We start from the raw sequence: 24,290 nt of genomic DNA, 5'->3' as shown, positions 1-24,290 counted from the left end.
AAATCCATAAATTATTATTAAAAATGCCGAAGAAGAGCATGGTCACGTGGCACGTGTTACTTTGTTAAGCTGTCGACATCACGGACCAATCACCGTCGCATTAAATAACATTTTGTAAAGATGTATGTGAAGGCATTAAACTAATTAAAATAATAAGTATAAATAGTTTCAGGAACTTCTTAACAAGGTCTTAACAATGATTAGTATTGTGATTATTAGTTATTAGCTAAATGGACTAAGTTTCCGGAAAGCTCAATGAATGTTTTTGTGATGTGGCCGATATGTGTGAACCTTTTTCTTGGTTTGTTGCATCACATAAACTTAATAAACCACACAGTGTTAACAAACACATACCCGGGCCTGGAAATGGGGGGTGAAGCCAATAGGCCTTAATGTGCGTTGTTTTCAATGCTTTTTTATTTAACGGACATGTGGGCCTATAAACAAACATACATGAAAAGGAAACAAAAACATAATGTATGTTGTTTTGAGAGCACGGCAAACATCCTGCAGTTGTTAGCCTAAATAGGAATTTATTCCCCAATAAAAAAGCATTGTTTCTCCCAAAATCACTAAGGATAGCCTCATCTGCAATGGGACCACGTTGGGACCATCATGCTACATTCAGCCTTGTATGGGTTGTAATGTGACACAATCAGGTAAATCTTGCACGCTGCATGTGCATTTTCTAAGTGTTACACAAATAGTCATAGCACATCAAGTATGGGTGGATTTTTACAGAGACATTAATGCACAGGTGCATTACAGCTTTTCTGTTGTACTGTAAATCGTAGTCAATTAAAGTATTTACTGGAATATATTGCCAAAATCATATCAGGCCATGGCTAAATTTAAGCTTGTGTGTGTTTTGTGTAAGGCAGACTGAGAGTGTGTATTTATTGGTCTGGGTTTGCACTTGAAACTCTGCTGTGAAATTCCTAACTGTAATGAGAGGGAATGTGGGAAGAGTGTTAAAAGAAAAGAAAAAAGAGATTTTCACGAGATGAGCTGGTTGGACATCGGGTAGATAGTCGAAGACAAATGAGACATTTATCACGCTCAAGTAGTTCAGTTTCTATTTTTATGACAAAGTGTATATTAAGCAGAATATAAAAATAACGTCTCGTTTTTGGCAAATCAATCCCTCTGTAAATTACTGATTCACATTTTAGATAAAGCATCTCTCTATAATGTCAGTGATGCATCACTGAAGAGTTTCATGGTGATGATGTCCATTACTGTATACAGAATAGTTTTAAAAAGTAAATCCAGATTTTATTCAATACTTCTAAAAAGCAAGCACAAAATGAACTGGCATCATTGCAGTTTTAAAAGGGCAATTTCCTTTCAAATGTGAAAATTGCATATTAAATAATTAGAAACATTCTGCTTGGATCAGTGAAGTATGAAAACCAGCAGAGACAGACAGTTCCAAAGAATTTATACAATACATTTAAAAGCTTGGTTAAAATGAAATATTTAAGACTTTACAATGTAAAAAATGTTTGAATTTTTTTGAGAAAACAAAAAATAGATATTTTAAAGAACCTTCACACAACTCTTTAATTTCAAGAACTACGAACCAATCCAGCATAAATATAAACTAAAACAAAAATGTAGGCTATGTTCACATTCATTTTAAGTTGAACTACTCCTTTTGAAGGTCTATCAGGAATGGGTGGTACAGCAAAAGTATAAATCTTTGCAGTGGCCTATACTGCTCACTAGAAGGTCGCAGGTTCAGATTTGCTACAAGTGCTAGTCCATGGTGGAAAATGTCCACAAATCCAGCGAAATCTAATGACATCAACGCTATAGAAAACACAAAGTTCTTAATGAGCTGAGAAATGATTTCCATGCTGTATCTACAGTACAGTATATATTTCAAGGATTTTGGACAGACATTGAGGTGAGCTTCTCTGCAGACGAGCAGGCAGTTATTTAGGCATATTTAAACAGAAGTCCAAGAGTCAAAGCATTGTTTCCACTTCTTTCCAAGATAAAGACCCAGAATATTCCTCATCTGCTACAAAAGATGCCTCAAGACCATTGTCAGTTTCCCTTACGTTCCTGTATGTCTGACCGCACATCACATTTCCATCATCCTGCCGCAGGAGCATCTCATTCTGCTGCACCGGGAAAAACAGAGTCTCTGTGTCACTGAGCGCATAGCCGGGCAAGTTTCCCGAAGTGTGCAGACGGGATTGTCCTTTACACCCCATGGTCCCCAGGGGCAGACTTTTAGTACCGCTGACACTAAGGCAAACACTTTGTGTTGTGGTGTGTGACATCATGCCTCCATAGTAGCAGCTCCCACCGCCCGCGCTGCTGGTGACACGAGCCTTCTGCTTCAGATCTGATGTGAGACTGCGCCTCAGCCACGCCTTCTTAACCTCAGCCTGCACCTTTGTATAGGGAAAGGGGCGCGAAGGTGACATTTATTAAAACTGATGTCCACACAAATTTAAATTGCTCAACTTTCTTGATATTATAATACTTTCTCCTATGCAAGCCAAATGTGATAGACAATTTAAGTGAGATATTTGTGGGTTCATTTCTTAGAAAAGTGTAAATTCCTTAATGGGACACACCAACCACTGCTACATTTCAGGAAAAGAAACACAGACTCATATCAGTGTAAAGTTGAACCCTCACCTCTCCATTGCAGAAGCAGTAAATAAAGGCTACGAAGAAACCCTGTAAAAAATGGCATTGTTCCTAAGTTTGGGTAATTTTTAGGACAGAACGTATTACCATGTTTCGAACACAAACAAGGCACCACATTTGAAATCATGAATGCAAAATACGAAGCTAAATCAAAGTATTAGTACAACTGCAATAACATTGCAATGAATTCAGGGAGTCTAATTTGTACATTTGTATCTCTGCGTATTTGCAAGCGTGTAGATATGTCATAGCTAAATGGACTTGCTTTACCTGTGAAGAGTTGAACAGCATCTCGTAATGCATCTGAATCTTCCACAGAAGACCTGTGACGTCAGTGTATGGAAGAGCCATAAACAACATATAATGAACTCCGAACAGTGGCATCAGCACCAGGGTTGACTTCAGTAGCTTCCTACAGTTAACATCAAATAAATCACTATAAAACAAGCATATATTCTAAGTTTAACAGTGATTTACTCTATTCTTTGGTTAAACAATTTACACCAAAAAACTGTGAATATTAAAGCTGTGAAATCAATGAAAAAAGTAAAAAATAAACACGAGTAAGTCAAATATTTCTATTAGAACTCACCCAAAGTATAAAGTGTCAAAAATAGAAATAGTTAATTAAATTAAATTCATTTTAATTAAATAAAGTTTGCAGAATAAATAAAATACAATATGTACATTTTAGGTTTTTAAATCAATGTTTTTAACTGACAAAAAAATCACTTCTATAAATTTTTCAAGATTTCATTAAATTAACAGCTGTTTGTTTTTCTGATATTTACTAAGCCACTGAATTATTTTTGTGTTATTGAGTGTACGCGTGTGAATGTGTAATAAATTATTATAACCTGTATTGCTGTCGAGGGTCCAGTTTTCCTGTGTTTGTTTCCCACAATTTAGAGGCCAAAACCCTGATGATATTGAGGAAGAGGAAGAAGTTTACCTGGATGAAGAGTTTGAGGAACATAAGGCACAAAACACATTTTAATGCTCCGTCACAAATAGTCTGCTCGAAAAACCAGATAAAATGTAAAAAGACAAAGGATGTTTAAATGTTGTATGTTTGTTTATTTTGCGTCAAGTGTTGAGTGGATGAAAACACTATAATACACATTTTTAAGACCATTATTTAATCCAAACACACACACACGCACAGTTTGATGAATAATCATTAACATCTTGAGACAAAACAGTGAATGGATATATTTTAAAATCTCGAGTTGTTTACAGTTCCAGACATGCTTTTTAGTCTGGGACTATGGTTAAAGTCTTGTGTGTGAAAGCAGGCCATAAAGATTTAGCTCATCATTTGTATTTACTAAAGAAAGAAAATATCTTACTATAATAGCTGCCAGGATTGGTACTTGGTAAATCCACTTCAGGTTGCCTGCGCTAATATCCCAGCACCTGATAGTAACAAGAAAAACAGTCATATTCACCCTATTCTGTTTCTATTTAATTCATTTGGATTAATTCTGTATTGATTAAATTAATATTTAATTTAATTTTAATTGAGATATCAATATATTAACAAAAGAATCAATATTTTAAATCATAAAAGGTGCTTCCCCATGCAGAACTTAGGCAGACACAAAGTTAGTGTTGCGTCTTCCTCGACAAATGGGTAGTTGCACCTCTGCCAAGAGACCAGACTGAGAACTGACAATTTCAGGGCTGAAACCGAAGAAACTGTTCAGACATCAGCAATTTCTTCTTCACTTCACAGATTCAGCCTCTTTACGAGAGGGAGACGATTTGGAAAAAGAAACTTAGTCATGCCTCAAATTTGCTAGAAGGCACATGACAAACCATGAAACCTTTTGGAAGAAGCTTTTACGGCAGTTCAACACCCAGGTAACACTTGTGGTCATGTGTAATGTTTTCCAATGCATCAACATTTAACGGAAACTCTCTGGAAGAATGCAGTGGGGTGAACATTCGTGTAGGAAGTCTGTTTCAGTGGATGACTCTGTACTTTCTATTTGTGTTTATAAACCTACTGTGTGTCTGCCAGAGATGCCCGAGCACTGACCCATATGGATACAAACACAGCAGGTATCCCTACAAAAGAAACAAGAGATAATAAAACAAAATCCTGCAGGAAAGTCTATACGTGAACATCTTTCTACCAACAAGATAATAATGGAAGACTTCTTTATCCACTGATATCACCGTCGCATCTACGTTTGCTTATACCACCTATCAGGAGGCAAGGAGGGGTCATTTTGAACATACTCTCTAATATAAGTCGCTTTCGATAAAAGCGTCCGCTGAATGAATGGGTGTAAATGTAAACTCACCCCAGCCGATGATTGTTAAAGCCCACAGACAGTTCTTATCAGACAGGAAAGCCATGAAGATTAAGCTGTGCAGGTACAGGCCCTCCACAAGGATCCAATAATGATTGGTTGCCAAGAGATACAGGAAGAAAGTCACGGCAACCTTGCAGCCCACCTGAAAGCACAACAGATGAGATGATGAGGTTAGATATGAGATACAGCAGAGAGCAGACATATCTATGAATAATAATTTTCCATCAGAAGATTATTTATTGTGCATGTGACGTACAAAATGTATTTATGTTTTGACATCTATGGTCACTATGAATAATTGTTGTTTGTATAAAGACAAACAACATACAATATTTCTGTTTGTATGTGTAAGCACCATATAGGGCCGTTGTCCTACTGCCCCATCTTCTGGTTTGGCATCGTCGGTGATGGTATACAAAACAGCATCTTTCACAAATATACTGACTGCTCGGCATATGAATGAGGTGAAGAGGTGGATGTGGATGTAGTTACGGGTGCAGTGAAGACGCCTTCAGAAAAAACACATGACAAACGTTAGCATATAGTGTCAAAGACTAAATGAAAAAATAGATATTTGCTAAAAATAGAGGTTCAATGTACTTCAAAAATGTAAAAAGTGTTATGTGAAAATAATTCAGGACATTTAAGGAATCGTTCACCTTCAAAATGAAAATTCTGTCATCATTTAGTCACCCTGTGGCATTTTAAATCGGTGTGATTTTCTTTCTTATGCAAAACACAAAAGTTATTTTGAAAAATGTTGGTAACCAAAAACCGTTGGTCCCCGTTGACTTCTATTGTATGGACACAAAACCATTGCAAGTCAATGGGGACCAACTATTATCTGTTAACAGCATTCTTCAGAATATCTTCTTTTGTGTTCAGCAAAAGAAAGAAAATTTTGAAATGACAAGAGGGCGACACAGGGTTCGACACAGCGTGTAAATAATGACAGATTTTTCATTTAAAGAAATACTTCATCCAACAATCACCAATATTATTGTTGTGTTTTGCCCAATTTTATGTGGCAGCCAACATCAAACCAGAGCTCATATTTAAGTCTTGCATTTCAAACATTGCTGTGCATATTTCCGTGCGTGTAGCTTTCACGATAATGACAACACAAAAAGAAAATCACATTGACGTATGTTACATCTTACTGACCTACTGGATTAGGTTTGCTGAGAGAGTGGTTTGTTTTGAGATATATCTTTCTGTGAATGTTGAGCGAACACTTACTTGAAATAGCAGAGAATAAAGACAGCCACCAGTAACGCTGTCAGTGATATGGAATATCCGATAGTGTACATCAGGTAAAGACGTTCAAAGACCACCTGAAGAACAACAAGATAGCATAGACTGTGTTAAAGTGTCGATTACCAAAGATGCAATTTGTGCGTGTTGCAGTTCTTATGGCTTAAGTTGTATTCAACACTAATCATCTATGCACTAAAGAAAAGTCATTTTTGTATCACTGTGACATATGAAGATTGGAATTGTTTACATGGGTTATTGCTATGTGTTTACACACCTCCTGATCACTGTGGTTGGTGTGTAGGTAAGTAGTACATTCGGTATAGTTGGCCCACGTCCTGTTTAGAGTGGGCACCTGTTCCCATTTGCCTGATGCATCACAACGGCGATACGCCTGTCCTAGAATGTATAAAAGACATCAAAAATAAGTCTGGCTTAAATTAGTAGCAACATAAGAAAGCCATTTAGTTTAAAACATTATCTTTTAAATGCAAAGGTTAAGCAGTATGTAGATTCATATTTAAGGGCATTTATATTTTGTGCCTAGAATTCATTTATGGAGGGTTGTGCAGACCTCGGTGGTTAAAGTCGTAGATGTACTCGGGACACAGAACTGTAACAAGCTGACTTGGTTTTCCTTTGGGCCAGCAAATGATGCCGTCCCACTCAGGCGCACAGTTATCCTCTGACAACACACACATGAATGTCATTTTCATAGGTTTTATCATTTTCATATCGCAATCAATCGTGTTCTCCAACAAAAGGCGCACAGTCTCCTCAATAGACAAAAGCCTAAATGACACAGCAATTCATCTATATTCCTCATCACAGAGTAAGAAGGCATTTTGTTTATAGCCATTTCGCTGTGATGATATGAAGTGACTCATCACCATTAATAAAACAGAAACCTGAGGCCAAATCAATATTCTTTATCCTGAAATCATGCAGTCTAATTTGCTGTATCAAAGGATGCTGGTGTTTTCAGGAAATTAGATCTGTAGGAGTAGAAAGATCTGATCACTTGAGTTCGTTTGTAAAAAATGTTATAAGCCCGATTTATCCCCAAAGCTCACACACATCATGCCCCCTTACATTACCTCCGATAAGCTGATCTTGCTGAGCATGGTTGCTTTTCTCACACCTTGCCCGTGCACCGATCAGAAGAAAGATCTGTTCGTCTCTGGTGATGACATCATCAGAATCAATCTATGAGAGCAACAGAAAACGGCTTAAATTTGAGAATTCCAACCCAAACAATAAAAATAATAAGTATTATTAATACAAAATAACTGTTGTTTCCTTATTGTTGTAAAACAAAACATACTTTTAATTGTTATAGAACTTAATGTAGATGTAGAAAGTTATTATAGATTGTGTATGCATTTTACAGATTTAACAGATTGCTTTGAATTGTGCAAAATTGTTCTTTTTAATAAGATTCACATATAAGTAAAATATTCATTCATATTTTAAAAAAGTGTAACGTACTCTTTACATTATATGTATATTTTTAAGTATAATTACACTTCTGGAAATTAGACGGTCTTTCCTCCTTAACAGCATACTTTGTACACAAACATAAATACAAATACATTTGTGTTTACTTGTACGTGGATAATTCTGTATACCTGCTTTGCCCTAGTGGGAAGTTGAAAAAAAAGTTAACTTTTAATTTTTGTCGTGAATTTTGCAGTGAACTTTTGAAGTTCTGATTAAACAGATGAAGTTCCTCCAGTGTGAGCAAATCTTTTGATGTCTCTAGTACCTAGTTTAGACAAAACCTTTCAGTTTGTATGCATACTGTATGTGTTGCATGCATACTGTATGTGTTCTCACTGAAGAATCATCCATCTTTCACCAAATCTGGCACACCTTGTTGTAGGCTGATGTGCGTTTTTTAGTGTTGTGAAATATTTGCACTGTCCTGTGGTATGTGTCGAGCTCTTCAGCCCTTCAGAGAGCACATCCAACCTTGCAATCCCCACACCCACAGACTTCCCTCACCACCCACCCCACATTATGAGCCCTGATCACTGGTTTCTCGCAGCTGGAGAAACACAGGAGCGTTTGTGCCCGGAATACATTTCACAACCACCAAACAAAACCAGCACACCACTATCTATAAGATATGGAGAGAGTGTGTGGGGAGACACAGAAAGAGTTCAGATGCAAACGTGCTGTCAGACATTTTTATTCTAAAAGTATTATTTTGATCAGGCTCCTGTTTATATTTAAACTTATTTCAGTTTGACGGCATAGCGGACCTATTCACTTTTGCATCTAAACACTTTGCATCGAAATATAACGTATGTTTAATGACTTGAAGATTACAAATGACTTTACTAAAAGTGTAACAATGAATCGATAACTGTTATAATGTTATTAGTTATAATTATTTATGAAACACTACAATGAAACACTACAAAGCATTATAGGGTGCATTACGCCATAATAAATGTCAAAGTATTACGAAATATTATAAACAATCAAACTTCAGACTACAGAATTATAAGGGAAGTCAGTTCTTTTGACACAACATTCACTCTAACGTCCTAGCAACACCCTAAAAAACACTGGGGTGGCACGGGTATATTTTGCTATATTATTATTGGGATATGGGATATAATTATTATTTCTTCTTCCACATGTTTTGGATATACTGTGTTGGGTTATTGGGAGTTATGCAACATATAGAGAGGGACATACTGGCAAATACTGTACTCTTACACATACTGTATTGACAATCTAGTCTTTATCACCTAACCTGAATGACTTTGACATGTGAAAATAAACACAGTGGGGTACACATACAAGAAAGCTTCCTCTTTTGATCTGTCATCTTCATTCTTGAAACATGCACATGGCTATTACCATTGATTGTTAGAAAGAATCATTGAAGCCAAATAATTTTTTTAACAAGGGGGTTTTATATTTACAGTGTAGTCTACATTTCAGTTTAATGTAAAAATGAAATTAAAAAATATTCTACTCCAGGCAACTTCTACTCCAGTGAACTCCTGAGCTCCTGAAAATCATCCAGACAGCTCAAGGTTCAAATAATGTCTCTTGATTGCCTGTTCATCAAATGTTCATTTATTTTGGACAAACTCATTTTCTGCTTCAGTGATCACGCGTGTGTGTGGCCAGTAAATCTTTGTGAGTCTGACAGCATTAAAAAGCCATGTAGTACGCATTCCTTTCCACATTAGCATGAACTAATAGTCTTTCTCAGAAATGAAATCTGAAAAGCTACTTTATAGAAGTGCAAAGTGTGCTAATGTGTGACAAACAAACAATAAGAAATGTTGAAAGGTAAACATGATGATGTTTAGTGATGAAAAATCTCTGAATCTAACGCATACACTGTCCTGTAAACTGTATCCTCACAGACCAACCAAACCAAAGAAAACCAACATCTATTGAAGCAAATTGTTTGAAATGCTTGAAATAACAAAATAAAAATGGGGAGTTATGAAGGTCATCTTGAGGTTTTTTACTTGTCAAAACCTTGAGAATTGTTGTGATATTAACATTTACTGTCAAAATTAGTAACTCACATTAATCTAGCCATTCATTTGTTTTGAGATTAATACATTTTTCTTTAAATTTTCTTTAAACATTAATTTGTGTACTTCTTTCACACTAGCACTAGTCTTTACTTTGTTAATGTTGGTAAAGATATATGTAACAGAACAGATATAGTTATGAACATTTCATTTACAGTTGGCAGATGCTTGAGGTTTCTAAAGCAATTTACAGTATAGTCCTTTCAAGCTACATATTCTTAATCTTTTGATGTGTTCCTGTATCAAAACCAAGTTTTTTTTGTGTTGCAGGCAAATGCTTTACCGGTTTAGCTAAAGAATGACACATATAAACTTTTGCTATTAATCTATTATTTAAACAGAATATGCCATCTTCCCAAAAACAGTTTGTGTTCCCAAAAACTTCTCCACGTGGTTGGATGTTCTTTACCACAATAATTCATATATTAATTGTTTTGCACAATAATGTACCGAGTATGTAACGTGTGGAGTATAATGTTTGACATTAGATGCAGAAACATAAATAGAAACACTCTGCTTTTCTGAGAAACTACTTTTCTAAAAGACTAATACTACATTCAGCTTGATTTTCAATTGCACAACAAAGATTCAGCAAATTTGAGAAAAGTGCCATTTATATAAACTAAGGAAAGAAAATGTTTGCGAGGTACTCACCAGAGCCCTGGCTTTCATCAGCACACTGCACAGCATGAAAGCCAGGGAGACCTCCACTGACACCATGCTTAACCCAAGACCTCTGACCTTCTCCAGAACTTCAGATCAGCAGAGAGCTTCACTTTCTAAAGCTCTTCTCAGGAGACAGTGGTCTCATCAAAGAGCAGAGAAATGTGAAGCCATCGCTCTTAAACTGCGTTGTTGTATGCACCAGTGGTCAGTTTTAGCTTAGGGTCATAGAGAACCTTCTTTATGATTACGTATAGACAGAAATAATGGCAATGGCACAAATAATGGTCCCCGGAAAGCTAAGATGACCACTAGATCCATCTCAGACAATAACCTTCCATTCCTGCTATCGTTGACACTCCGATACGATTGAAGTTCGCCTGGAGATCTGCTAGAGTCTTCTCTATGTGTTCTGCGGGATTGCTCTCCGAGGTTAGTAATGTGCTTGTCACTACTGTTTATCATGTGAGATGGGCAGACCCTCAGGTCTAAAGAGGTTAACCCTTCACTGTCCCTCTGTGTCTATTCTTCAACCCCCTCCCAATTCCATGCACACACATAAGCATCCCTATTGCACGGCTCTCTCAAATATTTTATTTTAATTGGTCAGTTGAGGGAAAGGAAGTTAGCGTGATGATTGATAAACCGTATACTGTATTTGTCAGGACTACTTTGTTGGGTAAATTTGCTGTGTATTAAGGGCGATATCCATGCTGCCCAGATTACAACCTTAACACACTTGTACAGGTCTATGATCAACACCGCTCATATGGTCAGTGAGGGAGCGACCTGATGGTTCCATCACTACAAGATATGAAGTGACTTTTCAGACTGCTGCTTTTCTCTGTTGCTCTCTGGTGTAGCTTTTAATCGCCTGCTAAGAAGATACAGCTAAACACACCTTTTCCATCAGCACTTAACATCTGTTGTTTTCTGTTTTGGAAAAATTTCAGATTATTGAGGCAAAGATGATTGCGACTGCTCGTCAGACAACCATGCTTCTCTTTTTAGCACCAATAAGTTTACAATTCTTGTTTTTCTACACGTTTTTCATTCAAGGTCACAATAAAAGTCGCAATGGAATCAAAATCAACCTCCTCTCCAAAAAACAATCTCTGCATGATGTGTTCCTGTATTTTAATTGGTAGAGCATTGCACCAGCAATGCAAATATGGTGGGTTCGGTCCCAGGGAATGGCTGTCATCCAATCAATACCAAAGGATTAAATGTAGTCTCAAATATATTTCAAATTTTAGAAGCAATTGCAAAACACTAATGCAACTTCTGTTTCCTCCCAACTTGAACCGTTGGTAAACATAATTAAAATCACTAAAAAACATGAGTTTTATTTTGGACTAAGCTCTCAAATATATATATTTTTTTGATATTTTTTCTGTCTTCCATATCCATATCGTGACTTCCATAACCTTCGTTTTGTACACAATAATAATAATAAAATACCATATTTTTGTTATTTTATTTTAGGATTTGATTTAATTATTATAAATGTTTAAACTATGCTTAGCTTCGCTAAAATCTGTTGTTTGACATTTTTGTAATAATTGTTAATATGTTACATTCCATCGTAATTAATATGACGAACAAATGCTTTCCCTGTTTATATTTATATTTTGATCAGAAATAAAAAAATAAAACAAGTCAATTTATAATCCTCAATACAATCGAACGGCTATAGCGCGTAGAACTTTTATTTTGACACAATTCGGTCACGGGAAATGACGCTGGTGGTGTTGCGGACTGTAATGCTCGTGCGTGGTAAATTTACTGTTTAGTGACAAATACTTTGGTGGTGAATCGCCTCCACTAAACCAGAGAACGATTATGGTAAAGTTGAACATTTACATCTAGTTCAAATTCCTAAGTGAAACGCACTGGATATAATAAATAATGGCTGTAATGTTGTTTTTAAAGCCTTGACCTTCTCGCACCACTAAATGAAGGAGCTTAAGGACTGACAGCATGACATTTTGACGTTTAGCTGAAGTCATTCGTGTTGGTCACTAATATGCATCCACGTGTTGTTGTCTATTTAGTGAGCGAAGGACAATGTTAGGAAAGATGATGCTGAGAGCCGTCACACAGACGGCGAGATTGTCTTTAGTGGTTCACAGTCGCTGTCAGTGTCCAGTCCTGCACACGTGCAGATGGCTGCATCCGAACCCAGCGCTCTGGGCAGGACACAACAAATGGTCCAAGGTAAAGGATATCAAAATACCCAAAGATGCTGCTCGAGCCCGGATGATTGCCAAATATACCATGATGATCAAGATCGCAGTCAGAGGTGAATGCATGAGGCAGTAAACAAATATCAATATTGAAACCAGTTGTAGATGCAACATGGGTGCATGTACACCTAGACACAATGCATCAAATACACTTGTACCATGGTCATTTCATGGAATTCTACATGGTACCTTAGGGTTCCATGTTATTACCGTGGATTTGGTAGACACACAGTGTCTCGTATGGTATTATTGTGCCATGGTTCCTCCATCAAGGTGTGTGATGATGTGTATGAGATTGATTTCATGTTTTCAGAGGGAGGATCTAATCCAGAATTTAATGTCGCCTTGGCACAGCTTTTGGAGCAGTGCAGGAACAAGAATCTACCAAAAGCCACCATAGAAGGAGCAATAAAAGGAGCTGTAAGAAATATGTTAAATATATCTGCATGGATTTGTGCCTTTCATAAAAGAAAAAGGAAATATAATACATTTATCCTCTAAGGAATTACTGTCAGCTCACTATGAGCCCTTAATTCCTAATGCCGTTCTTGTTCATACAACGTCACTTTATAGTGACCACAGCACTGTTGTATAATTATACATTATTACATAATGTTTTATCTACTTTGTGGAGCTTTAGAGCTATAGTCACTAAAAAATGTTATGGTAAAAAGCTGTGTGTTTGAACTTTTAAAAGCTTCTCCTGTATAGTAACCCCTGGCTTTTACAGAAGTCAAAGCCAGGATTGCAGCATCTTTATGAGGCCGCAGGCCCGGGCGGCTGCAGGTTACTTGTCGAGGTTTTGACTGACAATAACACACGATCCCATCAAGAAATAAAACGGATCATGACCAAACATGGGTTCGTTCTCTACTGAAAACAAAACATGATATATTATTTTACTTTAAGGTCTATATAAATGTATTATTTGTACACACAAAGGCCATGTTTGACCTAGATTGTTACAAACTCAATCTCCTGCTTTTATCGGTTTGTCCACAGTGGGGCGCTGTGTGAAGGAGCACGCCGCAACTTTGACAGGAAAGGTGTCGTGGCAGCATCCAGAGATGAAATCACCTATGAGAAGGCTCTAGAACTGGCCATTGAGGCAGGAGCTGAAGATGTACTGGAGACTGAGGATGAGGAGGAGACACCTGTACTACAGGTGTGAAAAACAGATGTTAGAATTTTATTCCGTCGAGTATAATAATGATGTGACAATAATTATCCTCTCCCTTTCAGTTTATTTGTGATACGGCGTCGATGAAGGCTGTACGGAGCGTTCTCGAAACTCTGGGGGTTCACACACTTTCAGCTGGTCTAGAGTTTGTTTCTCACACCCCGTCTCTCTTGAATCAGGCTCAGCTGGAGACGGCATCTTCTCTGCTGGAAGCTCTCAATGACTGTCCTGATGTGGTCCGAGTGTGGGATAACATTCAGGCACAGAGTCAGCACTCGCATTAAGTGAGGTGATTGACGCACAGGACAGAAAGATGCACAGACATACAGACTGATGATGGACCCGTATGCTTCATGGATTGCTCAGTTTGATTAAGTTTGATGGTGAATTGATAGAATTGCATTCTGACAATATACTTTTTTCATTATGTGAATAAAGTTTTACTCATGCATGTGGATGTCAGGCAGGATTGTGAACATTTCATAAAATTAGGTTTTAAATCGACCACACTATAAAATAAAGGAAAGTCTTTCGATAAACCTGCTTGTAACTAAAGTTAAAAAAACTTAAAAATTAAGAACAAACCAGAATTTAAAAAGTGAATCAAAGCTAAGCATAGAAATGTTCTTTTTTAAAATAAGTTTTGAACGCTAAATTTATTTGATGAAATAGGTTATCTAAAATGTAATATTATTTTATAATATTTGAATCCAGGCCTCCCTAGATGGGTTTTTTAATATCATCATTTATACAGTAAGTGTAATAGTTGCGATAATTTATATTTTTAATTACAATTTGAAGTAAATTGCATTTTAATATTAGTGTTTCAGTTGAATTAATTGACATAATGGATGATACATTGTGTTTTGATGTGGCTAGAAAGAAAATTTTAAATTGCTTCTAAATTAAATTCTAAAGTAAAATTTTCACTCCAAGAACAGTAAAATCTTTCACATACCATCCAAAAACATTCGCTCTCTCTTAGATTGTTAATTCTTCGATCTCTAAACAGGTTAGATTGAACATCTGAATGGCTAGACAGTTCATCTGTATTATCTGAAAATCAAGTTTTTTTTTGTCATAGAAATCTACTGAATCATCATTGGATCAATGCAAAGCCCATCAAGGCCCTTCAGTTTAGTTTATTTCTGATGTGAACGTTGATTCATTGGAGATCAAACCTCTGTCTTTTCTAGTTTAACTTTAAGCATCAGTAATTTGTTTTGACTGTGTGCATATGTTTGATGTTTTATTGACTGGTTTCGGAGTGCAGTGGACTGGTTCACAGTGGCACAGGGCTTTGGTCACGTGAGGTTAGTTTGTCAATGTTCTAGGCTGGGAAGCTAGGGGACAACTCTGTGCGTTTGCAGACATTTGGATCATGTATCGCATGAAGCTGGGTTTGTAACAGATTGCCCTTACGAGTCATTCGTGAGAACAGAAACATGCAGTACTTTTACGGTAAGAGCAGGTTTATTATCTAACATATACTGGTGTGTCAGCCTGGAGCCAAAGCAGTGGGTTCTTCTGGACTGGGTGGATGTTCATATGAAAGCTTATTCCCTGAATATCTATATGTTATTCAACAATTTTATTTTGCATTTCAAACTATCTGGGTTACAAATAAACGGTTTGCTTTTCATTTAGCATTTGGAAGCCAAGCTCCAGAATAAATGCAGTGTAAAAATGTGGTATTTTTAAAAATATATAGTTTTACCCTGCATGTTGTGTTCTTATCTGACGATACAGCAGGGTTGAGGAGTAACTGATTACATTTTCAATAGCATAAAATACATTCCTTAATGCTTCTCAGTTCAGTTTCAATCTACATTGCCTATAGAACAATCACGTTTACAATGTGTTGTGTTAATTGACATTAATAACCATAATTACGATATCAAAGTCAATAATCAACAATAATAATTTCATTTTAAGCTTGCCTCTCTAATAAGTTCCTGTTTTGTACTCTATATCCATTTTTAGCTGTATATTCTTCTTGAGCCACCTCAAGTCATTCTGATGCTGCCTTGCTTCTGTGTAAAAGCCTTAAATCGTTTTGCTTTTATTTATTTACATATGTGACCCTAAAGTAATCCAAAACCAATCGGACTATGTTACTTTTAAATTGTGATACTTAAATTACTGTAACTGATTACATATCAGACTGATATTTCTTCTGAAGTTTAAACTCTAACAACAAGGGTTTAGTAAAATATAAACAAATGGTTAACAAATACGTTCTCTGAGTGTTTGTATGTCACATCCATAACGTAAAAACAAAGGCTGGAATTGCCTGTGTGGGTGTGGGTGTGGATCTTTAAAGAAACAATGCACCGTGTGAAAGTGAAAACCTTAACTGATTTTACACATCCATTTTTACAATTCCATTCAGCATTGTAAACAATAATAAATAAAACAGCTGAACTCTATTTCATTCTAATTCATCTTTTTCTTCTTCTGTCAAGACTTGAAGTCCAGTCTGTGGAACTCCTCCTCCAGATCTGAGCAGATACAGTGCAACGCTTTCAACCGACTCCCATCATTCAATCTGAACCTCCGTCGGCCTGGACGCTCCAATCACACCACACCGGCAAACAACATTGAGCTTGTCAGCCCAAAGGTCATAGAACGCACACAAAATGTCACAGAAAAAGTTACACAGGTAGGATGACAGGAGCTTTCAAAGCCAAGATCAGAGTAAAGGCACATTACAGATGACTACCAATATGTTTACATAATTGTTTTAACTTTCTAGTTGTTGTCTGGATAATGTGGCACATGGATAATAATGTGACCAAAACCCGTTCGTGGAAAGATCATTAGGAGAGAGAAATGAAGCGTCGGTGCGAGAGAAATGGCCCGTTGCCATGGCGAAAATCCATAACCCCTGTGGCCTCTGGTCCAAAATGTTGAAAGAGCATCATTGTGTCAAGGGTGTGTACGCTCTTAAAAAAATTAAGGTGCATCACGATGCCACAGAAGAACCATTTTTGTCTAAATGATTCCATAAAGAACATTTAGCATTCAAAGAGCCTTTCTTTCTCACAAAAGGTTCTTTGTGGAACCAAAAAAGATTGTTTTATTGGCGTCGCTGTGAAGAACCTTTTAAGGACCTTTATTTATAAGAGTGTACAGTCTTAAATCAGGTCCTGTTTTTGTGGATTAAGGAAAGTTTGTTCCCACTTTCTTCTGGTGTCAATGACATATAAAACCAGTTTATCAACTAATCAAAATCTGCTTAGATTTGCTAGAGCCGTCCTCACATCTACATTCCAAAGATCCAAGAAAAATGTTATTTCTCAGAGAATTCTCTTGAATGACCTCAAAGACTAAGTTTCAGATTTGTCTCGGTTCCTCCTTTGCTGTGGGTGCAGTACACTTACATTTAGGCATTTGGCAGATCCAAAGCGACTTATATTGCATTATCCTATACATTTATACACAGGTATCTGCAATCCCCACAACCTTGCGTTATTAACGCAATGCTCTTACCACTGAGCTACAGGAAAGCTATATAAAAGGAAGACGACGGTTAATGTAAAGCAAAAATATAATAAGTAATTTTATCCCCAGCACACATTCAGACACACATCTATTCAATAATACAGCATTGACTTAACATCTGATTTGTGTGGTTTGGATCTGTTGTTCATGTCTTCCATGATTCACGATTCTTGCACAGGTACTGTCTCTAGGTGCTGATGTTTTGCCTGAGTACAAGCTCCAAGCTCCAGACATTCATAAGTGGATCGTGTTGCACTACAGTCCCTTTAAAGCTACGTGGGACTGGATCATTCTTCTGCTAGTGCTCTACACAGCCATCTTCACACCCTACTCAGCCGCCTTCCTCCTCAATGAGCTGGAGGAAGAGAGGAGACCCCCGTGCGATTACGCTTGTAACCCTCTAAATGTAGTAGACGTGATAGTGGACATTCTGTTCATCATAGACATCCTGATAAATTTCAGGACCACGTACGTAAATCGCAACGATGAAGTGGTGACCCATCCCAAGCGCATCGCTGTCCACTATATTAAAGGCTGGTTTCTCATTGACATGGTGGCCGCTGTTCCTTTTGACATGCTCATCTTCAGATCTGGATCAGATGAGGTATATTAGCTTGAGATGGCACAATCTATTTTTAAGTGTTTTTATCTTTATGAAAGAGTAAAGGCATCTGTTTGTCAGAATGACATTCAAACCTTTGTCATCCGTTCTGCAGACGACCGCCACTCTCATTGGCCTGCTGAAGACAGCCCGGCTGCTGCGATTGGTCCGCGTTGCCCGGAAATTGGATCGATACTCTGAGTACGGAGCTGCAGTTTTATTCTTGCTCATGTGTACCTTTGTGCTTATCGCTCATTGGCTGGCCTGTATCTGGTACGCCATTGGCCACGTGGAGAGGCCTTACATGAAGACGGGTTGGTTGGATAATCTGGCCGATCAGCTGGGAAAGCATTATAATGACAGTGATGTCAACTCCGGACCCTCCACTCAGGATAAATACATCACCTCGCTCTATTTCACCTTCAGCAGTCTCACCAGTGTCGGATTTGGGAACGTCTCGCCAAACACCAACTCTGAGAAGATGTTCTCTATCTGCGTCATGCTCATTGGCTGTAAGTGACTCTTAAGAAAACCACGACGAGAGTAGCTTAAAGGAAACGTTCACCCAAAAACCGTTTGTTGTTCCAATCCCACACAACTTTCTTTTGTGGACCGTAAAAGAAATTCCAGAAAAAAAAATCTAATATGACACTTTGATAACCTGAGGATGTGAGAGCATTTTAAAACCTTGTATATCCAAATTCACAGCTTTTCAGGAAATGGAAGTTGAACACTTTATAAATCAATAAATACATTGTCTTTTTAGCACTTTATATTGATTAGATATTTGCAAACCCCAGTGACAACAAAGGAGTAATAATAATGATTTATGGCAAAAAATTACATTAAATAGATAATGGAGATTTCAGAAGGACAGCAGCGATATGAAAAGATAACATGACAGCATTTTAATATATTTTTCACACAATGGGATGGCATGAGAATGAGTAAATTATGAATTTCATTTTTGGGTACACTATGCCTTTAATTCTGCAAGATTCGACAATGTGTAAACATTTTACCTCTAAGACTAGGGATGTAACGAGTCACCACGAGCCAGTTGAAAATCGATTATAATATCTGACGATTCAAGCCAGTTGAGATGTTATTTGAAACGCAATAAATGTTTTGAATAGCAGGTTTTGCTTTGTTTACTTGACCTCAGGGAATCTAAACTCCGCAATTTGGGAAGGCTATCAGGAGAACACCCGAGCAGCTCTAGCATTGGTATTGATATGGTCAAGCAATAATTTAAAACCAGGCCGTTTAGACCTTACAAATCGTACTATTTTAACATGGTGGACTGCTGCTGTGCCAGGACACCAGACCAGGCGGGGGAAAGCAAAGGGCAAATCATTTTATCAAATTCCTAAGGTTTAAATGGATAACTGCAATAAAACGTGCAAACCAGCCCATCACCGCTATCACTTCATCTTTGTCATTATGCTGCCAAATCCTAAACAAGACACATGAGAGCAGTACTCGCATAGTCCAGCTGTGCAATCCCAGTGGGCTCCTAACACAACCCCATCGTGTCTGACCACCACCCATGGCTTCAGTGGAGGGTCTTTTAATGTATTGTGAATGTTTAACCTTAAAGATCAATGATATAGCTTTTCTGGCTACCAACAAGGACAGCTAGGGTCGATTACGTTAGCTAACACAGTTGATTTAACCTTCCAATGACGACAAAGTAGGTTAAACCCGGTAGACTCCAAAGTTTTTTTATTTGGAATTTGTTTCAAAATTGCAGTTTAGTTTTGCTTTTGACATCAAATATATTCTTATTTTACAAAGAAATGCGCAGCATTTGAGAAATGATAAAATGGCAGTTTTTCGTTTCTAATTTGTCTAAACTCCTTTTGTAGAATGAAATTGTGAAAGAATCGTATCGTGAGATCAGTATCGTGAATCGCGTTGTGCGCTGAGTATATCGTTACATCCCTATCTGAAAGTCTCGTTGTCTGACAAAAGTGTCACTCTTTAATTTCTCTCATTGTTTTCTTACATTAGCCCTCATGTATGCCAGCATATTTGGGAATGTCTCAGCAATAACTCAGAGGCTTTATTCAGGAACGGCGCGCTATCATATACAGATGCTGCGAGTTAAAGAGTTCATCCGCTTCCATCAGATACCTGGAGATCTGAGACTGAAACTGGAGGAATACTTCCAGCGTGCGTGGTCCTACACCAACGGCATTAATATGAATGCAGTAAGCTTTGAGAAACTTTTAAATATCGGTATATCAGTATTAGTATGGTACTCCAAAACCCAAACCTGTTTTTATGTACTTATAGGTTTTGAAAGGTTTTCCAGAATGTATGCAAGCTGATATTTGCCTGCATCTCAACCGCAGTCTTTTGCAGAACTGCAGAGTGTTTCGCGGGGCAAGTAAAGCGTGTCTCAGAGCTCTCGCCAAGCGCTTTAAAACCACCCACTCCCCGCCTGGAGACATCCTCTATCACCACGGCGATATGCTCAAAGCCCTCCACTTCATCTCACATGGAAGCATTCAGGTGTCGCGTCATAACATTGTGCTTGCCATACTGGGTGAGAAAAAAGCAAAACAGATTTCTCACTCACCTCACTTCTCACTTTTTTAAAAGTTTGAAAACAAACACTTAAACACGGTATAACATTTATACGATTTCTTTTAAACCAATTTTTCGTTGTATAGGCAAGAATGATATATTTGGCGAGCCCATAAACCTGTGGGCGGACCCTGGTCACTGCAATGGCGATGTAATGGCGCTCACCTACTGTGACCTTCACCATATCCGAAGAGACGACCTCCTGGAGGTGCTGGACATGTATCCAGCCTTTGGGGAGAGGTTCTGGAGGAACCTAGAAATCACATTCAACCTACGAGATGTACGTAAAACTCAAACACATTTATAAATAGCACTTGATTGTTGAGGATATAACAGGCTACAAAACGGAGGGTGAACCAGAACCAACAAATGTTTTTAACTGTGATGTCATCAGGCAGATCAGATGATCCAAATGCTGCCCAGTGAAAACTTTTACCATGTAAACCGGGTTCAACACCGCAAAAACTCGCTAGACAGGCGCAACAGGCCAGGTGAGTAAAGCACTTACATATACAGATTTGTCACCTCGGGATGCTCATCAGTCTGGATCCCACCAAGATGCAGATGACCCAACACGTTTGAAAAGATGACACCGTACATGTAGTGTACTGTAAACTGTAAAAAGCGCAAAACAAATACATGTGAATTGAATTGAAATCCAGCACTCAATAAACATACAAACAGGCCCTTAGATACCCAAAAGGTTTGGGGTGAAATGAACGAAATGGGTGAAAAAACAACCAAACATACGAGTTCTTTCAGAGAGATATGTGCAGAAATAAGGTGCATATTTTTATCCCCTAACTCATATTATGAGTTTATGTTGCTTCTCAAGATGGAATGGATCAGAACGAGCCGTCTCAGATGTACTCGTCTCGGATGTGTACAACACTGGGTCATCGTCATATATCAGATACTCATGCGCACAGGGAGGAGATGTGCAGCTGCGCTAGCTCCAGGTCCAGTGAAAATCCTAACAGTGGCAGTGAGCTGTACTCTGAAGCTGAACATCTGGACTATCCCTCTCCTGCTGCCGGTGGGTATACAATTATTTAGGACAATATAAGCATGAGTTGTTTCGATATTTTAAAGACGTATGTTTTGTTTTGCTTGCCCTTATGTGTACCTGAGGTCTAACTGGTTAAACTGGTCAGCTGACCCCTGCTGGTAGATGCTGGGACTGAAATGAAAATCTCTCACACTGGCAATTTAATAGTTTTTCTTGAATTATTGTTTGATTTTCTTCCTAACACAAGCTCCACCGTCTGGATTGTATCATTACTGGCCTGATCATCAGTCGGGTCAATATCCTGAAGAGTCTCGACACATCGCTTGTGTTCCAGTTTCCTTCCCTCCACATCTTTTTTCACATCATCAACACAGTGAACTTGAGTCCAGACTGGTGATCCTACAGAGCCAGCTCAACAGGTTTGACATGGTTCTTGAAGAGACAGTTCACAACAAAACCTAAATTCTGTCATCATTTATTTACCTTCATGTCATTTAAAACCAAAACCTCATTCCTCTGTGCAACACAAAAGAAGATATATTGATAAATGTGGTTTTGTGGCAATACATTGGAAGTCAATCGACGTCTTCTTTTGTGTTCTGCAGGAGAAAGAAAAAAGATGATGAAAAGGATTACATTTTTGGATAACTGTCCCTTTAATGTCCCAAAGTGTATTTTTATTTAAAGCGTATTTATTCATGTTCTATAATTCAGCTTTCTGTTGCTTTTCTTCAAGACTTGAGACAAGAATGACAGCAGACATCAATGTGATCCTCCAGCTCATTCGGCGACAAATTCCCTCCGTGCCTCCAGTGTACAGCACTGTACTGCCCGACAGTCACACTCCTGACCCCACCAGGCTGTATGGAAGCAGAACACCAGTACTTCACACCATGTACCCTATGTCAAACGTTCAACTACACAGTAGAACCACCACCATACAGGTAAACACCTTCTACAATAATGAGCCAGGCACGAAGGAATAGTTTGGTAAACATTGGTGAGCACAGTAGATCAAGATTCAAAATGGACAAAAGCGCATTTAAAGGGACAGTTCACCCAAAAATGAAATTCTGTCATCACTTATTCACCCTCAAATTGTTCCAAACCTGTGTAAATTTCGTTTTTCTGCTGAAAACAAGAATGATTGCAATAAACACAGATCTGGGGCACTATAGATTTTCATAGTAGGATGAACTATTTCTATCCCTTGCATGTAATTCGCCATGTTCTGTCAGCCGTCGTACTGTTTCGAAATGGAGGGGTGGAGTGAGCGGTTGGTTGCAATTCCCCACATAGTGCGTTGTTATTGGCCGGAATACCGAAAGCTTGTGGCGGAAATGTTACATCCCTTACCATGTTCGGAACATCAGCCTTCAAAGCGTATTGACAGCTCATAATTTCACCGGTACCGTGTGAGTTAAAGCCTAAACATGATCCAGTGAATTTGACCAAGCGGATTAATCAACTTTGCTAACTTTTTCAGCAGAGCGTAACAGATCGGTAAGGTTTTATTTTTTTAAAAAACAATAATCTAACTTTAGCTAACTTCTTGAGCTGCCTTTGACACAGTGTCTCGACGCAACACGACAAAGTGATATATTAAATATCAATGTATACATTTTCTTTGCTTGGTACAATTCTTCACAAATTCATATTTGTTCTATGAGAAACCAAACACTTGTTATCAGCAGAGCCGTTAACACAACATTTACCACCTTTTTTTGGAGAAGTTAGTTTCTTTCTTTCTTTGTGGATTTAACAATAACCAAAGTCATTGGAATGCTTCGTTTTCACAGACTCCAGTCCAGCCAGACTCCATCTTCAAGTCAAATTCTCAGGGTTCTCTGTCCAGTGGTATTCACATGGGAGCTACATCAGATGAATGTGTACTTGCCAAACTGGAAACCAAACCCGTGGCAGCCCCGTTTCTTCAGCCTAACATAATCGGTGCACAGCGACTCTCTGCATCCCTGCGGTTTCCTTCTTTGCCGGTCAGCCTGGACACTTCACACTCGAAAGGAATTCAGAAACACACGTCAGCTGAAAACTTCAACACACCATTTACAGTCATCTGCAGAAAAAAGTAATAGTGGCACCTAACATGTGATGATCTGGATATAAAGCATTAAAAGACAGAATCCAAAAAACATGGAAGACGTCTCTACGTTAAGATCTGGAAATTCAGGTCATCAACAAATCATTCTGTCATGTCATAAGAGACAGATAAAACAAATAGAGATAATAACCTTTCTAAAGACTTCATCGAACTCATGTACGTCTGCAATGTATCACATTTTATACAAACTACAACAAGTACATGATAAAGATGGTGTATGTACTGTATTTACAACAATCCAATTTACCAAATGTAATTTATGTCTACACTTACAAAAATGGATGTGTTCTGAACTTCGTCCGTATCCAAGGTTCCGTATTAGGGTATTCATTTATTTGCTTGGAAAAACAACTAAGAAATATTTACTGTAGAGGTGTGTCAAACTGCCTGAGAATGAACTTCTTTATCAAAACACACGTCTAAAAACTGATATATTTTAGAATTTTGCAATTTGAGGTAACTTTAGCAAATTAGGGATACGTTTAATGATCAATGATGCGTGTCAGTTAGTTTGGTGATAAACCACACGTCTCACAGGACGTTGCAAGTAATGTGCAAAAGAAAGGAC

The 24,290-nt window shown here is 37.9% G+C and overlaps 3 protein-coding genes across 3 annotated transcripts; 2 read left to right on the top strand and 1 right to left on the bottom strand.

The window, feature by feature from the left end:
• Positions 1-1,970: 1,970 nt before the first annotated feature.
• pth3r (parathyroid hormone 3 receptor) lies at positions 1,971-10,528 on the bottom strand (the record flags this gene model as incomplete). Its single annotated transcript, XM_079476719.1, has 13 exons — positions 1,971-2,405; positions 2,656-2,697; positions 2,938-3,079; positions 3,525-3,619; positions 4,017-4,083; positions 4,677-4,737; positions 4,977-5,130; positions 5,344-5,497; positions 6,228-6,322; positions 6,520-6,641; positions 6,817-6,927; positions 7,340-7,448; positions 10,463-10,528. 13 exons carry the CDS (start codon positions 10,526-10,528, stop codon positions 1,971-1,973), a joined length of 1,653 nt encoding a protein of 550 aa, XP_079332845.1.
• A 1,621-nt stretch (positions 10,529-12,149) lies between these two features.
• taco1 (translational activator of mitochondrially encoded cytochrome c oxidase I) lies at positions 12,150-16,325 on the top strand. The gene is made up of 6 exons (XM_079476409.1): positions 12,150-12,316; positions 12,526-12,773; positions 13,031-13,137; positions 13,448-13,578; positions 13,720-13,882; positions 13,960-16,325. The coding sequence occupies exons 2-6, from the start codon at positions 12,539-12,541 to the stop codon at positions 14,179-14,181; spliced, it is 858 nt and encodes a 285-aa protein (XP_079332535.1). The 5' UTR covers positions 12,150-12,316; positions 12,526-12,538; the 3' UTR covers positions 14,182-16,325.
• kcnh6b (potassium voltage-gated channel, subfamily H (eag-related), member 6b) lies at positions 15,254-23,693 on the top strand (the record flags this gene model as incomplete). Its single annotated transcript, XM_079477295.1, has 12 exons — positions 15,254-15,358; positions 16,363-16,517; positions 17,580-18,005; positions 18,118-18,514; positions 20,016-20,215; positions 20,301-20,553; positions 20,681-20,874; positions 20,989-21,085; positions 21,430-21,630; positions 21,851-22,022; positions 22,340-22,547; positions 23,403-23,693. Exons 1-12 carry the CDS (start codon positions 15,343-15,345, stop codon positions 23,691-23,693), a joined length of 2,610 nt encoding a protein of 869 aa, XP_079333421.1. The 5' UTR covers positions 15,254-15,342.
• Between the last annotated feature and the right edge of the window lie 597 nt (positions 23,694-24,290).

This window comes from Barbatula barbatula (assembly GCF_947034865.1).
Source record: "Barbatula barbatula genome assembly, chromosome: 16".
Taxonomy (NCBI): Eukaryota; Metazoa; Chordata; class Actinopteri; order Cypriniformes; family Nemacheilidae; genus Barbatula; species Barbatula barbatula.
Note: the sequence above shows the minus strand (reverse complement) of the source record. Positions and strands in the feature narration are given on the sequence as shown.